A 16,211-nucleotide genomic window follows, 5' to 3' on the forward strand; every position below is an offset into this window, starting at 1 on the left:
TCAATTCTTCTACATTCAGGTCTGTACGCTCCACAGAGAGTCAAATTGTAAACAAGCATGTCACTGCCACTACACAGATAAAAGCCTCTTCCGAACATTTGATAGTCCCGACTATGTACTGATTACTTAAATTGCACAAACAACCAAAGTAGTAATTTCTTCAGCAAAATTTTCAAAATATTGTAACAATTATTGAATTTAACCTATATCTTTGGAACTTCCCAGAAAGTTTGCAAACCTGTTGAGGTTGTGCACCTTCCAGTATGGAGTTGTTTAAATTTTTTCCTGTTTTCCCATTTTGCATTTCCATAAGTATAGACCACTCATCATCATTTAAGGAATATTCTGACATAATTTTGAACATTTGACTCTTTGATACAATTTCTATAAGTATTGCAGATATTTATAATAACTGCCTTCAATTGTTAAGAATGCATTTTAGAAATGACTACTGTCCAGCACACTTTCAATATAGATGCCCTCTGCATGAGCTTATTCAATTATTTCTTTAAAAAAAAATGAAAAAATCCTTTTACTGAGTATACTCTTTTCTTTTGTAGAAAGTTAAATATTCTTTCCAAGTTTACAAAATGTCGGTACATAAAATAATGCAGGAGAAAGGTGGAATTTGCTGGTATGTTTCATTTCATCATTTATATTAAAGAGAGGATTACGATACCAAAGGGACATTCAAATTCATAAGTCAACAAGTGAAACTGCTAGCTACTGCTCACTAATGATACCCCCAGCCCAAATACCTGACGGTAAACAGGAAGTTGTTGATTGATGAATCTGAAAATACATCACACAGTATAGCTGACTTATATAAACACTGAAACCAAATTTCAGAAATCCTTGTAATGTAGTTCCTGCGAAAAATGTGACGAAAATTTTCAACTTGGATGTCATGTGTAAAATGATATAAGTGTTCTGTAAACAGGAAGTCATTAAGTGATGAATCTGAAAACGCATCACACGGTATAGCTGACTCATATAACCCCTGAAACCAAATTTCAGAAATCCTTGCAATGCAGTTCCTGAGAAAGATGCGACTAAAAATATTCATGGGACGGACGGACAGACAGACAGAGGTAAAACAGTATATAAAAACAAACTAACAAAGCCATGGCAAAAACTGTATGACTAAGACTTTCTCCATGTATCGTTTTATCATATGCAACAAATTGGTTATAAAAAATTAAGCTAATAATAATTAATCTGAAAGACACTGAAATGATAACTCATTTTTTAACATTTTTCTTTACATCATGTTTAACAAGCTTTGGCATTAAATAATATAACTATATAGTTATCAACGATAAAATAAATAAATAAATCTGTTTACAGAGAAAAATATTTGACCCTTGAATATTTTTTGCAATAAATAAATTATCCAAGGCTTTAAAAAAGTTTGTATATATTATGACCAGACATTGTAGGTTATCAGCCACATGTCACATTAAAAGCTGGATAGGTATGCTAGATGGGCCAGTGAAATTGGTTTCCAAGTCCATATAATCATCACCATATAGTGTTAAGAATAAAAAACATCACATGAACAAATCATCAAAATTTCAATTACATTGTTCCAAATAAGAAATAGATTCTTTAAAAAAAAAATTGGCAAAAAAAGTTAGGACATTCAGAAAAGCAAGAAATTTATGATGTAAATCCTTAAATTGTGCAGCGAAGTTAGTATACTCTTTTTAAATTTTAATCACATTATTTGTATGCAGTATAATTTTAAGGAGATATGATATGGGTATGTCCTTAAGGAAGTTCGCTACTCAGTTTCAAAATAACAAGATTTTCATAACACTAGTATATATTGATAGGGGATAAATAAAGGAACAAAAAGAGCAAAAATAAAATATAGGTCAATGTGCTTATTTTCGAGATATTAGCCATTGAAATTTTGGCGGGAAAATATTCTCTCTTGATTTTTCATAGCTTTATCATTGACAAGTTAAAGTTCTCAAAAACTATTAAAAAGTAACAAAGATTTTATGAGACTTTTACAGATGGCTTATAATTATACATGTAAATGATTTATAAAAAGAAAAATGGGGGTTTGTGGGCAAAATTTTTTAAGGCATTCAAATGGCTAAAACCAGAGAATTCCGAAAATCTGACAAAAATTCCAAAACATGACAAGCGAACATCCTTAAATCATGTATAATATTCTCATTTTATTTGTCTGTACATCAACAAGTGTGATAAAAAAGCACAGCATGTTCCTCAATTTGAAGTTATTAACATATTCATGAGTAGACTATGGAAAATTAAATTGTAAAAATATAAAACATACAATTATAGTTTGAAACCTGTGTTTTCCCAATGGATATTCAATTGCATCTTAGCATAGAGGAAATTTAAACAGTTTCTTTCTCCTGAAAAAACATATGGGTGAATCAAATTTTATGATGATACCTTAGAAAACATTTGAGATGAGATCAGGTTAAAAAATTACAGCATCTTGGAAACTGTTTTCTTAAAATTCCTAAGGGAAAACACTGGCTAAGCTTCAAACATGTTTTCTGATTGTCTAATAATTATAAATCAAGCATAATGTTTTTGGCACTGGGTGTCTATTTGACTGAATAATTACTACATATATCAAAATTAGTCTTTTCTGGTTGTACTGAGGATTAATTATCATTCATTTGATATCGATGTTTGTTTATTTCCTTGTTAAAGGTAAACCACGAATTTAATTGTTGAACAAGTATGTTATAGGTTTGTATGGAAACTTTGGTAAATCCACCAAATCAAGGTTACCACGAAAAATACCATTTTTCTTCAATCCACGAAAATTGGTACACATGAAAACTGATGAATCCACAGTATACATATCATTGTGCAAACTTAAATTATTTTCATCAGAAATGGAATCTATAAAAGCATTTGATAAAAAATTTTATAAAAATAATTAAAATTGACTTTATAAACTTGTACATCAGAGAATCTTTTCTTTAATTAAAAATCTTTTAGCATCTTTAAATCCTTGATTATAATATTGCATTAATACTTTATTTGATGGTGGGATCATAGCATGACTGAAACGTATGAGATTGTTCTTGTTTACTTGGAATCCCTGATTGTTAACACTGACATACCATTCTTTACCAAGTTTATCATTCGGTGATATGTCTTGACGACCACAAAATGGGGACACCTGAATTGTTCTTTCATTTTTAAAAACCACCATATTGTCAGTAATTCCTCCATCCATGTAATTCTGTCCATCTATTTTTACTGGAAGTCTACTGGCATAGAGAGGTATATGACTGCTGGCAAGTAGGCACTGAAACAAATAAACAAAATAATATAATCCTACTTTCCAAATTATGTGCTGTTTTTATTTCACTGTTCAAGCTTATGGTTATCCTGCTTGCAGCTGCATTTTACAGGTTAATCCTGTGTTTTATTTTTATGACTTATGGTGTAGATATGCAGAGATAAGGGAGCTAGGCATGTAAAACTGGCTTTACCCTATTTTGTGTCGATATATTTACAAAGTCAGGCTATTTGTACAATGTAATTTTCCGTGTCGTTTTTCCTTATTTTTTTTCCGGAGGAATTCCATCAGGAATGCTCAACACAAAAAATTTGTAAAGCTAAATACATATTGGAAGGTTGATAAACCAACATGATATTTACTGACAGCCATAGACACGTTTACAGATTTTAAGTCAACAGGTTCATGTACTGCCTAAAAAGATCAAACAATATACTTCAATCTGTGAGAAATTATTTAGACATGAAAAAGAGAAAATGAAAAGACAGGAAAAAAAGCTAATTATGGATCAGAAATTTATTTGTCTGCTATTTCTCTCAGGAACAATCAGGTACAAAAACTGAAAAATTGAAACAACAGACATTATTTTATTATACTCTTAAGTACTGTATAAAGATAGAATGCTTAAATGTAAACTGAACAGATCATCAAATGACTATTTCAAGCACAACTTTTCTTAAATAACTTGACAAATACAACCAGAGATTGTCTTGAGACTACATAGGACTGGATGAAACTAAAAACTATTTCTAGTAATAGGATCATAATGAGGCCAAAAGTAGGTCAACTTGAAATAAATGTACATGTCATCCGTCACTACTTAAAATACACGACTTTAAACAATAAATAACTGGAAGTTAAATTATGAAAAAAGTTAAACACATCTTTAATTTTATCTGTTTTACATTATGTTTTATTTTATTTACAGCTGGTTGATCAATAGGTACATTCAAAAATCGAAATTTGAAAAACTAAGATACTCTCATAAAAACTCTAACCATGTTTGGTATGGTGAACTATTTCATTTAACTTGTGCTGAGACAGATTTTTACCCCCACATCTCTAACTTTTACTTTTTGTGTAACTTACCTTTATTAAATGTTCTCTTGATTGATACTGATGGACAAGAACATTTTTCCTGGTTCTTGTATTGGTTAATGATATGTATAGTTTCCCTGATGCTTTATGATGAGCATCTTCAGGTAACATTGTATTTAAAAATGTCTTTATAGAGTCCAATAAATTATAACCTGGTGTAAGAGCTCCTAGTGGTTTAGACTTCACTTCTTTGGCTAATCCATAGGTAAAATTTTTACATTCCTGCAAATCATAAAATAAATATCTTTAATAAGATCCCTTAAATATGAATGAAAAATCAAAATGAAATCCATATTTGATTGATCAAAAATAAACCTCTTTGAATGAGTATAGAAGTAATTAGTTTTATAGTATATGGATTAAAGCAGATGTGGATATACACCAATGAAACAGCAACAGAATGACACAAACAAAAATCAAAGTCTGGAAGTGCTGAAAAGGCAGTTTGTGACTTCTAGTTTTCTATCCAAATGTAATGGAATCACACATGATAAAACTGTATTTATCAATTTAGATGATTCAATTCATCGGTTTATTCCCAATTGTCCCACATTATTTTATGAAGTAAAATGTTCTTAAATAAACAAGGTAGCTATTGTTTGTTTTGCTCAATAAACAATAACAAATTTTTGCATGTTCAAACTATTATTCAATATAAATTTTATAAAAGTATAAAATATGATTTTTACAATTTTGTTGTAAATCATCAAATTAATGCACTTTTGACTAAATAATTTAACATTTATGAGTTATGAAATATATCTATAATGTTACGTTATAAAAGAAATATCAATACCATAATTTTAATTAGATTTTTTTTTAAAAGTTTTTTAAATAAATTTAGAAATAATGCATGCAATTGAAACAAATAAAAGGATAAATAACTTATTTACACTGAACACTCTACATGCACTTGTTGATGGAGAGATGTTCCAATAGTCTTTGCACTTTTACCAGGGAAGTCAGAGGCCATTTACACAATTTACACATGCATAAATAGAAGACATCTAGAATGCACTAGAAGACCTGGAAAATTTCGGAATCAACAGCAAATACCACTCTGTTACGGACCACGTCACAACATACTGGATTGAAAGCAAGAGGCAGCTATGGAACCATTACCAAACCGAGGGACCAAGGACGACAAACAACCTCGAAGGATAGAACAGCAGCTTGAAAATGGTGATACCACACCCAAACATACATGACATATGCATTGTACACGCTTAAAGAAGAACAGACAGCAAACGAAGTGACCATTATTCAGTACCAAGCCGAGGAAGTACGATCAAAAAAGAGAAGTAAATACACAGAACTCAATCAACACCTACATAAGAATTCAAAGATCATCTTCAGATGGTGAAGTTACAGTTTTTCGGTATGTTAACACATTGCCTCTTATTTGTTACACTTGGACTAAATTTGCTGCAATTATATGTGTTGTGATGTTTATATTATGTATTATGCATGCTTTATTGTTGTACCTTCTGCATTGTATGTGCTTTATAGAATCTGCTCTTCATGTCATGTGTGTGCTTTAATGAATTATAAAAATAAGAAGATGTGGTATGATTGCCAATGAGACAACTCTCCACAAGAGACCAAATGACACAGAATTTAACAACTTATGTGTGCTTTATTGTATTAAGCTGTTTATATTGTGTGCTTAATTGTAACTCTTTAGTACACATTGATGTTGAATTGAGTAGTGCTTGATATGTGATATATTATGACTTAATATTATATTCTATGTTTGGTGATACATGTAATGCAATTCTAATATTCTGTGCAAAATAAAATATGTAAACATTATTGGTTTATTCCCGATTGTCCCACTTTTTAAAATTTTAGAGTTCTGATTGTCCCACATTATTTTATGAAATAAAATGTTCTTAGATAAACAAGGTAGCTATTGTTTGTTTTGCTAAATAAACAAGAATTTATAATTGCATGTTCAAACTATTATTCAATATTAATTTAATAAAAAGTAAATTTTTTTTTTTTAAATCATTAGATTAATGTACTTTTGATTAAATGATATATTTTTGACTTATGAAATATATCTACAATGTTTCGTTAAATTTATGAAAAAAAAATGTCAATACTGTAATTTAACTTAACTTTTCTCTAAACAATGCTAAAGTTTTTTAAATAAATTTAGAAATAATGCATGCATCCGATTGTCCCACATTTAAGCTTCCCAATTGTCCCACAAACATTTTCCCGATTGTCCCACAAAATTTCATTACTTTTTTACCTGTAATTTCAAAAAGAAGGACAATCGGGAAGACACCAATTCATCCTTTAAACTCTTTTCAGAAATGTTTATTGGTAATTGAGATTTGAAAACAGTTATTTTTTTTCCTCAAATTGTATCGATTGATTGATTGATTGTTGGTGTTTTAACGCCACTTTTAAGCGCTACATTTGGGCTATTTCGTGTTGGCCAGTTTTTATTGGTGGAGGAAGCCGGAGTGGAAGGAGAAAACCACCGACCTTCGATAGGAAAACTGACAATCCTAGTCAATTAAGATTGGAGTCAAGTGCACCCGCACGAGCGGGATTTGAACTCACAACCTCAGTGTTGACAGCTAGTGATAACAGTAGTAGAACTACATGTACTTAGACCACTTGGCCATCGAAGCCCCAAAAATTGCATGGATAGGGGTAAATTAATATGCCCCCGATATTTTGTCACAAGGGCATAAATATGATGATTTACTCCAACTGCTAGTCAGAAGAAACCTAGTATAATAAATCTGATTTAATTTGTAAATTAAAATCATGGAAATTTCTATTTTTTTATTCATTGTATCATGCAGACGTAAGTAGTACATGTAGTATGGACATCATTTTGATGGTTAAAAACGTTATAAATAAATAAAATGTACTGTCTTACTTGCTTACAATGAGAACAAACATCAATCATACCTCTATCTTACTATCATCAATTACCAGGACAGAAGCAACCAATGACCCAGCACTAGCACCTGCTACTTTCTGTATGCTAGATAGAAATGAAGAACCATGCTGTTTGAGACATGCAGCTACTCCTAAGTGATAAATACCCAGGAATCCACATCCACATAAGGATAGATTCATCTCATCTTCATAGTTACTGTAAAACAGAAAGATCTATACATGTATAAAGCCGCTATACATGTACATGAGTGATAAATACCCAGGAATCCACATCCATATACATGATATAGGGATTAGAGTTAGGAATCGGCTTGAAAATTATAATTAATTAATCAGAATAATTAGGCAGCATGCTCCGATTCAATCTTTAATTATAATCTGCTTTTGATTTATATGCAAATAAAGAAGGAGTTTAGAAACACACTTTGACTTTTGTAACATTTTTTTATATCATGAAAAGTATTCCAGAATTGGCAGTACCTAAATTAGCATACTGTATGTACATATATACTGATGTACATAACAACCAGTATAACGTACCAATCTTTCAAGTTAGATATCTTTTACTATGTTGATTCTATACTGGTTGTTGCATTTAACATGTTTAAGAGATTAGTTAATTTTTTTACTGCTTTTATGCATAATCAAATTGTAATTATCATGATTATACTGATAAACACCCACATGTCATTATTACTCCAGTACAAAATCTTCTTTTTTGGACTTTAATGGGCATTTTTTTCCATTCAAGTAGAAGGACTTGGGTGTATAAATAAACTTAGTCAGGTAAAATCTTTGAGATGCTCCAGCAGGTAACGATTGTTTTGTACTCTATTTGTTGATATGGATATGGGCAATAGATATCTACAATAGGCGATTTAAACTAGTGTGTAGCTGAGCAGACAGTATCAATATAATTTAGGTGTTGCACCATTCAGAATGGTTGTATTTAAAAACCTGGTGGGTATTTAAAAAATCCCAGGTGAGAGGTGAAATTTACGGGTGTCACCCACAGAATACAGGTCAGTTGACAGGTATGCATTCTGGACTAGTAGTTGGAAAAGATTTGGTGCAGATTGCACCATGTTAGGTAACTTAGGTTACATAGTATTTTACAATTTTATGTAATTAAAAGAATTATGATGTTTAAAAGGCTTAACAATTTTTTGGTGTGACTCCGTAATTATTTAGACAAAAAAATGCCCAGAGCAAAATTCAATAGATTTATCGTTCTGAAATATAAAATGCATTTAACTTTTATATACCTAGAGAATGCTAGGCCTTGAAACTTTTCCAACTACACAGGTTTGTCTGTACTCTGGGAGTTATTTTCGAGGTGTAAACCCAGCCCATTTGAGCCATGATGGCATCATGGACATAATTTCTAGAACCTCAACTTGTAACGGCATAGGCGGACCCGAGGGGGGGGCCTTTCGTGGGGAAAATTGGGTAGATTATATAGGGAATCACTGAAGCATGACTGTAGCGGGGCCCCCTCTTATGCCATGGCAGTCAGTAGGCCCCCCCTTTAAAAAGTTCTGGATCCGCCACTGAACTGTGTGTCTCGTAGACCACGGGTTAGGCAATGATGACCTTCCACAATTTCAGTGAAACACATTTGCTTTTATAATTCAGTTACAGTATGCGTGTTTTATATTTGGGACTACATGTGGAAGATTTATCATTTTACCTTTTGTACTTAGTTGTGTTTTATTAGATTTATTTCCCCTTTATTTCGGATGCGGATTAGTTATGTGATCTTTTCCGGATTTTTTTACGATGTGTGTGTTACCTTTCCAAAAATTTATCTTCTGTTTCTTCCATTTTATTATTTTACGTCTAAATTCATTATTCCATTCAAAAATGTTTATAACTACGTCTTTGGTCCATTTAAAACTAACTCGCTCTGCTGGGGAGATATTTAAAAATATGTAGTTGTTATGGGTTGGTATTAATGGAAGTGCTTGGTGATGAAAATCACGTGACTGACTAATCCTGAAGACTTGTGAGATTTTTAATATACTGAACATAAAACCTGAGACTATTATAACACACAATTGAATTTTCCTTGTTGTGCGATATAGCTAAATTGTAACTAATATCTAAATGGTCAGTTTTTTGCTTTGTCAGATAATTTTTAGCTTTATTAAGGCACTAGAATAACAAGGGCACTAGAATTTAATTCAGAAATTGCGCCAATACTAATAATAAATAAAATTCTTTATTTAACGAAGGTAACACATTTAACAATTACATGTTAATCTTCCATGAGGCCTTCAAAAACTATTAATACAAATAGAAAAGAAAAAAAAAACCAAAAAACCAAAATACATACAAAATAAAATACACAATACTGTTATACATAGCAGCTTAAATATTGAATAAGTACATATGCATTCAATAGAAGAAGAAAAAATACATTAGAATCAAGCATCTTCATTCTGTACAGTTTGAAAATAGTTTGAACATTTGATCTTAAATGTATCTAAATTATTTATTTCTTTAATATTATTTGGTAAATTATTCCAAGTAATAAGACCAGAATATTTAAATGTTCTTTTTAAAAATTCAGAATTAGGTCTTGGTACATGAAGAAGTCTTGACGTTGTCGACCTGAGACAATAATTATAAAGATCAGTACAAGCAGTAAATTTAATAGATAGATAATCAGGTGCTAGACCATTCATACATTTAAACATTAACACAGCTTGAAAATATTGTATTCTTGTAAATATAGTCATCCATGCAAGCTTTTTAAACATTAATGTTGATGGAAAATCAAAAGAAACAGATAAAACTAATCTTGCAGCACGTTTTTGGAGCTTATGTATCCTCTCCAGATTACAGTTTGTGGTAAGACCCCATACTGTACAACAGTAGTCAATAATGGGTAATATATAGCTATTGTAAAAAAGAATAAGACCTTTTAACGGTAAATAACGTTTCAACCTTTTTAACAGGTATATTCTGGTTGAAATAGTTTCGCATATTTTATCAATTTGATTTGACCATGATAGATTTTTATCAATATGAATTCCAAGAAGTTTTTCAACTTCAACATTATCTAAAGTGATATTATCTTGTGATAAAACACATAAACATTCATTGCAGCTTTCCAGTTTTCTGGCTGATCCAACAAGCATACATTTTGATTTCTTGCTATTTATCATCATATCATTTTCTTTACACCATTTAATAACATTGTCTAAGTCTTTATTCAAACATATATTTAAATTTACAATAGATTTAGATGACAAATGTAAAGTTGTATCATCAGCATATAGATCAGATTCTGTATATTCTAAGGTTAATGGTAAGTCATTGATATAAATAAGGAACAATAAAGGTCCAAGTATAGAACCTTGGGGAACTCCAAAAGTTACAGTTTTATATTCTGATTCGGTGGTTCCTAACTTAACTTTTTGCATTCTCTGAGAGAGGTATGATGAAAACCATTTTACAGAGTGTTCATCACAATTGTATAATTTTAGTTTAGATAAAAGTATATTGTGATTTACTGTATCAAATGCCTTCTTAAAATCTAAAAAAAGAACAGCGGTAAAATTTCCATTGTCCAATTCCTCTAACCATTTATCAATTATTTTAATGAGTGCTGTATGACAAGAATGTTTTTCTCTAAATCCAGACTGCTGTTGTATTAATAATTTGTGTGTGGTTAAGAATAAATATAGTTGTTTAAAGACAGTTTTTTCAAATAACTTGGACACAGTGGGTAAAATTGAAATGGGTCGATAATTGTTTGGATCTGTTTTATCCCCTCCTTTAAATATGGGAGCAACTTTAGCAAATTTTAATATATTAGGAAATATTCCTGTACATAAACTAAGGTTTATTATGTGAGCAAGGGGGCTTGCTACAATCGATCTTGATAATTTTAAAATTCTTGGTCCAACACCATCAGTTCCGGTTGATTTAGTTATGTCTAGATTTTTTAGAGCTTGTAGAACCTCATCATTTGTGACAGTATATAATGAGAATTTAGCATCATCATTTATTTTTGATTTGACATAGTTGTTAATTTTCTCAGATTTAAAAAATTTTGTGAGGATTTGATATCAGCTTATCACCTACTGTGCTAAAATGATCATTTAAGCAGTTAGCAATATCATTTTTGTTTATAAGTACTTTTCCTTCGTGTGTTAAAATGTCAATTTCCTGTTTTGTTGTTGAATTCATATCCTTCAAATGAGGATTTCTTTTTGTCGAGTAGCAAGTATCGAGTTATAAAAAGTGAGTATCGAGTTGCAAAAAGCGAGTATCGAGTAATAAAAATGTGAGTATCAAGTAGCTAAAAGTGAGTATCGAGTTATAAAAAGTGAGTATCGAGTAGCAAAAAGTGAGTATCGAGTTGTCAAAAGTGAGTATCGAGTAACAAAAAGTGAGTATCGAGTTATAAAAAGTGAGTATCGAGTTATGAAAAGTGAGTATCGAGTAGCAAAAAGTGAGTATCGAGTTATAAAAAGTGAGTATCGAGTAGCAAAAAGTGAGTATCGAGTAGCAAAATTAATAACCAACAAAAACATTATTTGTAAATAGAATTGTTTTAACAAAAAAATATCCAATTTATTAATCGAATCATAATGTACAATTTACAACATAGAGAGGGGTGCAGGTTTGATACTGTCGCATTGCGTGCTTCACGCCAACTGGTCAACTGTAATTTTCTCGTCCTCTGAAGGAATATGAAGTAAAACCTTTGGTTCCATTGCATTTCTGTGCTGTAGTTGATTTAAACAAGACTTAGAAGTATGTAGATAAGGAATTAAACTGAGTTGATATATAATTAATTAATATGGGTATAGACAAATGTCTGTGATATGACTTTTTCAGCATCTCCCTTGAAATAGCAATTGTCCCATTATTCTGAGTCCCATATACAGTCAAACCTGTATTTAGGGGACCACTAAAAGGAGAAGGCAAAAGTGGTTTCTTAACACAATTGGTCTTTGAATACAGGTTCACCAATTTTAATAGAAGGAATCATGTATGTCCATTATAACTTGTGATCGTACAAGTGTAAGTAAACAATACTGTTTTGGCCTCATATACATGTATATCTGCTATGACTAATTATGGGAACTGTTCATTAAATATGATATTAAATTTAATCTTTTCCTTTTGTATTTTCTTTAAGTTTTTTACATACAACAAGACAAGGTGTTTGTTATATTATCATGATAATGTCCAATCCAATTCCTGTAAAAAAAACCAGGGTGCAGAGCCTTCACATGTTCTTCAAGATTTTGTATAAATTGACTCACTATGTAAATCAGGCAGCAGTAATGTTTACCAGCTTAAGAAATTACTCCATTACAGATTTAAGACCTTCAAGTACTTTTTATTTAATTAAAATTAATTACTTTTCTGAACTACTGCTACTAAAATCAACATCTGTTGTTTACTACTAAATAAGTAGTGGTTATAAAACGTGAGTTTCGATTTGCAAAAAAGCGAGTATCGAATAATAAAATGTGAGTATCAAGTAGCGAAAAGTGAGTATCGAGTAACAAATAGTGAGTATCGAGTAACAAAAAGTGAGTACCGAGTAGCAAAATAATAATTACCATCGTTAAGGTAACTAGTTTTTGGCAATATGGTGTATCGAAGTAAAACCAAGGAAAAAACTAACGGAAAAATCATTTTTAAGTATTTGTTAAAATGAAAATCTTATTAGAATTATAAGTGAATATTTCAAGAGAATCTTGTCCTCAGTTCTGTAGCCTAAAAATACTAAACTTGAAGTGAAAATAAACTATACGTCCAAAAAAATCCTCCTACCTCCTCCCCATTGAAAATAAAATGGTCGTCCACTTAAACTTATTATTTTCAAAAAACACAAAAATTTAAAAGGGAATTGTTAACTGGAAAAAGCATACCATTTCAAAGTGAAACAAGAGGCTCATAGGAACCTGAAATCGGCCACCCTGGTTTTATCGCTAATTTATCAAAAACAAGAAGAGCAAAATACACACAATTTCATATTTCATAGGGTTTCTATATATAAACTTTTACCTCGTCGGTGGCCATTTGAATTTCCAATTGACATCAAAGTTAAATCTCTTATTTAAAACCTTGATAGGAACATATATGGTATGTTTGGGTTACATCTATAATAATGCTGTTCGCAAATAAATTATCATTGATAATTGGACAAAATTGACCCATTTTGCCCTTTGAGGCGTTATATGTGGGACCCGCTAACAAGACTGAAACACTGATACTTCATGAGCACCTTCTTATGGTCATTTCTTCATTATTTGTTTGCACCTTACATCATTAGAAATAACAAAAAATAAAGCAAAATATGTTTTTCCATAGTGTTTCTTTGTAAACTTTGACCTTCCGTGGAGGCCAACTCAATTTTCAATTTTCGATCAGAACCAAAGAAACTAAACTTGCTCAAGACTTTAATAGGAACATTCCTTTTCTTCAGAAGAAGTTTTTTCAAATGTAGCATCATCACATGCAATCACCATTAAGTGCCAGTTTACAGAATCAGGCAGTGGTGAAAAGACACAACAAACAGAATCCCTCTCAACTTTACTTAATTTAAATTTAGAATGTATAATGGTGCACAAATATATCATTCAGTTCCTTTTCCTGTTCTAGTATAAATAGATATAATCAAGTTAAAATGCACTGGAAATTGATAATTAAGGGGAACTAACTCTGAAATTTGCTATCATTCTAACTAAAAGTTATAAACACACACACAGAAAGACCAACAATTTCTAACTCAGGATGAGAGTAACTTCAAAATAGGATGGTTAGGTTGGCGGGTTTTTTTCAGCCATGTTGTGAAATTGCCTTGTTCTTACAAAGCCTGGTACTTAACAATCAACCATGCAATCAACCATGGCGGCCATGTTTGTTGACCAATCAACAACAAAGTATCAACACTTAGAAAGGACAATTAGAGAAACATATTCGAAAAATTTGGTAAAATTCTGTTCAGTGGTTCTCTAGAAGAAGTTCAAAATATGAAAAATTAACAAACGACGAACTACAAATGAGGACAACAGAAGCCAAGTGTTGGCAATAGCTCACAGTAGCCTTTGGCTAGGGTGAGCTAAACAGTGAAAAGATTTCCTCTTACAGTTTAAGGACACTTATTACGTGTCTATACATTTAAGAATATATTTTCTGTTTTGAATATTCTTTGGAATAAGGTATTTTTGTTATTCGGCTTTTCACTTTTTTTTTAATTGTTGTTCACTTGGAAGTATTCTGTTTTTGAATATTTGCAAAACGATCAAGGTTTTAAGAGTTTTTCGCTGCTAAAGTCAATGCAACATTACCTAAAATTGAGAATGGAAATGGGGAATGTGTCAAATAGACAACAACCCGACCAGAGGACAGAAAAAAGCCGAAGGCCACCAATGGGTCTTCAACACAACGAGAAAATCCTGCACCCGGAGGCGGGCTTCAGCTTGCCCCTAAACAAAATGTGTACTAGTTCAGTGAAAATGGACGTCACACTAAACTCCAAAACATATTAATGAACTAAAATTAAAAAAAAACATACAAGAATAACAAAGGCCAGAGGCTCCTGACCATATTAAATTAAATGTGTTATATATCAACTCAGTTTAATTCCTTATCTACATACTTCTAAGTCTTGTTTAAATCAACTACAGCACAGAAATGCAATGAAACCAAAGGTTTTACTTCATATTCCTTCAGAAGACGAGAAAATTACAGTTGACCAGTTGGCGTGAAGCACGCAATGCGACAGTATCAAACCTGCACCCCTCTCTATGTTGTAAATTGTACATTATGATTCGATTAATAAATTGGATATTTTTTTGTTAAAACAATTCTATTTACAAATAATGTTTTTGTTGGTTATTAATTTTGCTACTCGATACTCACTTTTTGCTACTCGATACTCACTTTTTATAACTCGATACTCACTTTTTGCTACTCGATACTCACTTTTTATAACTCGATACTCACTTTTTATAACTCGATACTCACTTTTTGTTACTCGATACTCACTTTTGACAACTCGATACTCACTTTTTGCTACTCGATACTCACTTTTGACAACTCGATACTCACTTTTTGCTACTCGATACTCACTTTTTGCTACTCGATACTCACTTTTGACAACTCGATACTCACTTTTTGCTACTCGATACTCACTTTTGACAACTCGATACTTGCTACTCTACTAAAAGTAAATCTCCCTTCAAATGCCTCCAAAGAATTCTACAGTTTTTATCGTTATCTATTGCATCCATAAAATATTTTGATTTTGCAGAACAAATTAATTCACTAGTTTTATTCCTATATTTTTTATAATTTTCAGTGTCTTTCTTTTTGTGAAAATAATCTCTTTGGAATTTTGATTTACCAATTTCATTAGTATACCATTCTGGTTGATATTTATTTTTTACACGTCTAGTAACAACAGGTGCATGTTTATCTAAAACCTTGACAAGTAAGTAATGCCACATGTCCATTGCTTGGTTTGAATCATTGATTTCGTGTATTATATCGAATGGTTGATTTGACAAATCTTGTAAAAACATTTCATCATTAAATGTTTTGAAGTTTCTGTATTTGATCTCAAAATGTGAATCTGATTTGTCTTTAATAAGCTTTGCAAATTTGTTTACAGTACAGCTAACAGGATAATGATAACCTGGGGCGTATGATGGTACTGTAACATTGATAAGACTTGTAGGATTAGTACTGTAAATATGATCAATTAAAGTGACACTAGTAGAAGTAACTCTAGTAGGGTCAACCACCATTTGATGAAGGCCATATGTTGTAATAAAAGATGACCATTTAGAAGGAAGAGGCTTCAAAAAATCAATATTAAAGTCACCCATTAACAATATATTATCATTTATAGATAAGCCAT

General features: G+C 31.2%; 1 protein-coding gene across 2 annotated transcripts in view; it reads right to left on the bottom strand.

The window, feature by feature from the left end:
- Window positions 1-1,144: 1,144 nt before the first annotated feature.
- The window catches only part of LOC127737471 (patatin-like phospholipase domain-containing protein 4), a 40,942-nt gene continuing 25,875 nt past the window's right edge, over window positions 1,145-16,211 (bottom strand). The window contains exons 1-4 of one of the 2 annotated variants that reach the window (XM_052248183.1): window positions 9,009-9,326; window positions 7,328-7,514; window positions 4,388-4,618; window positions 1,145-3,304 (exon numbers count right to left, since the gene is read on the bottom strand). In XM_052248183.1, coding sequence (XP_052104143.1) covers window positions 2,957-3,304; window positions 4,388-4,618; window positions 7,328-7,498 — 750 coding nt within the window. In that variant the 5' untranslated portion in view covers window positions 7,499-7,514; window positions 9,009-9,326 and the 3' untranslated portion in view covers window positions 1,145-2,956. Of the gene's footprint in view, window positions 3,305-4,387; window positions 4,619-7,327; window positions 7,515-9,008; window positions 9,327-16,211 lie in introns of those variants that run through there. The other variant, XM_052248182.1, reaches the window with a different exon arrangement.

The sequence above is a fragment of the Mytilus californianus genome, unplaced genomic scaffold (genome assembly GCF_021869535.1).
Source record: "Mytilus californianus isolate M0D057914Y unplaced genomic scaffold, xbMytCali1.0.p SCAF_4, whole genome shotgun sequence".
Lineage (NCBI taxonomy): Eukaryota > Metazoa > Mollusca > Bivalvia > Mytilida > Mytilidae > Mytilus > Mytilus californianus.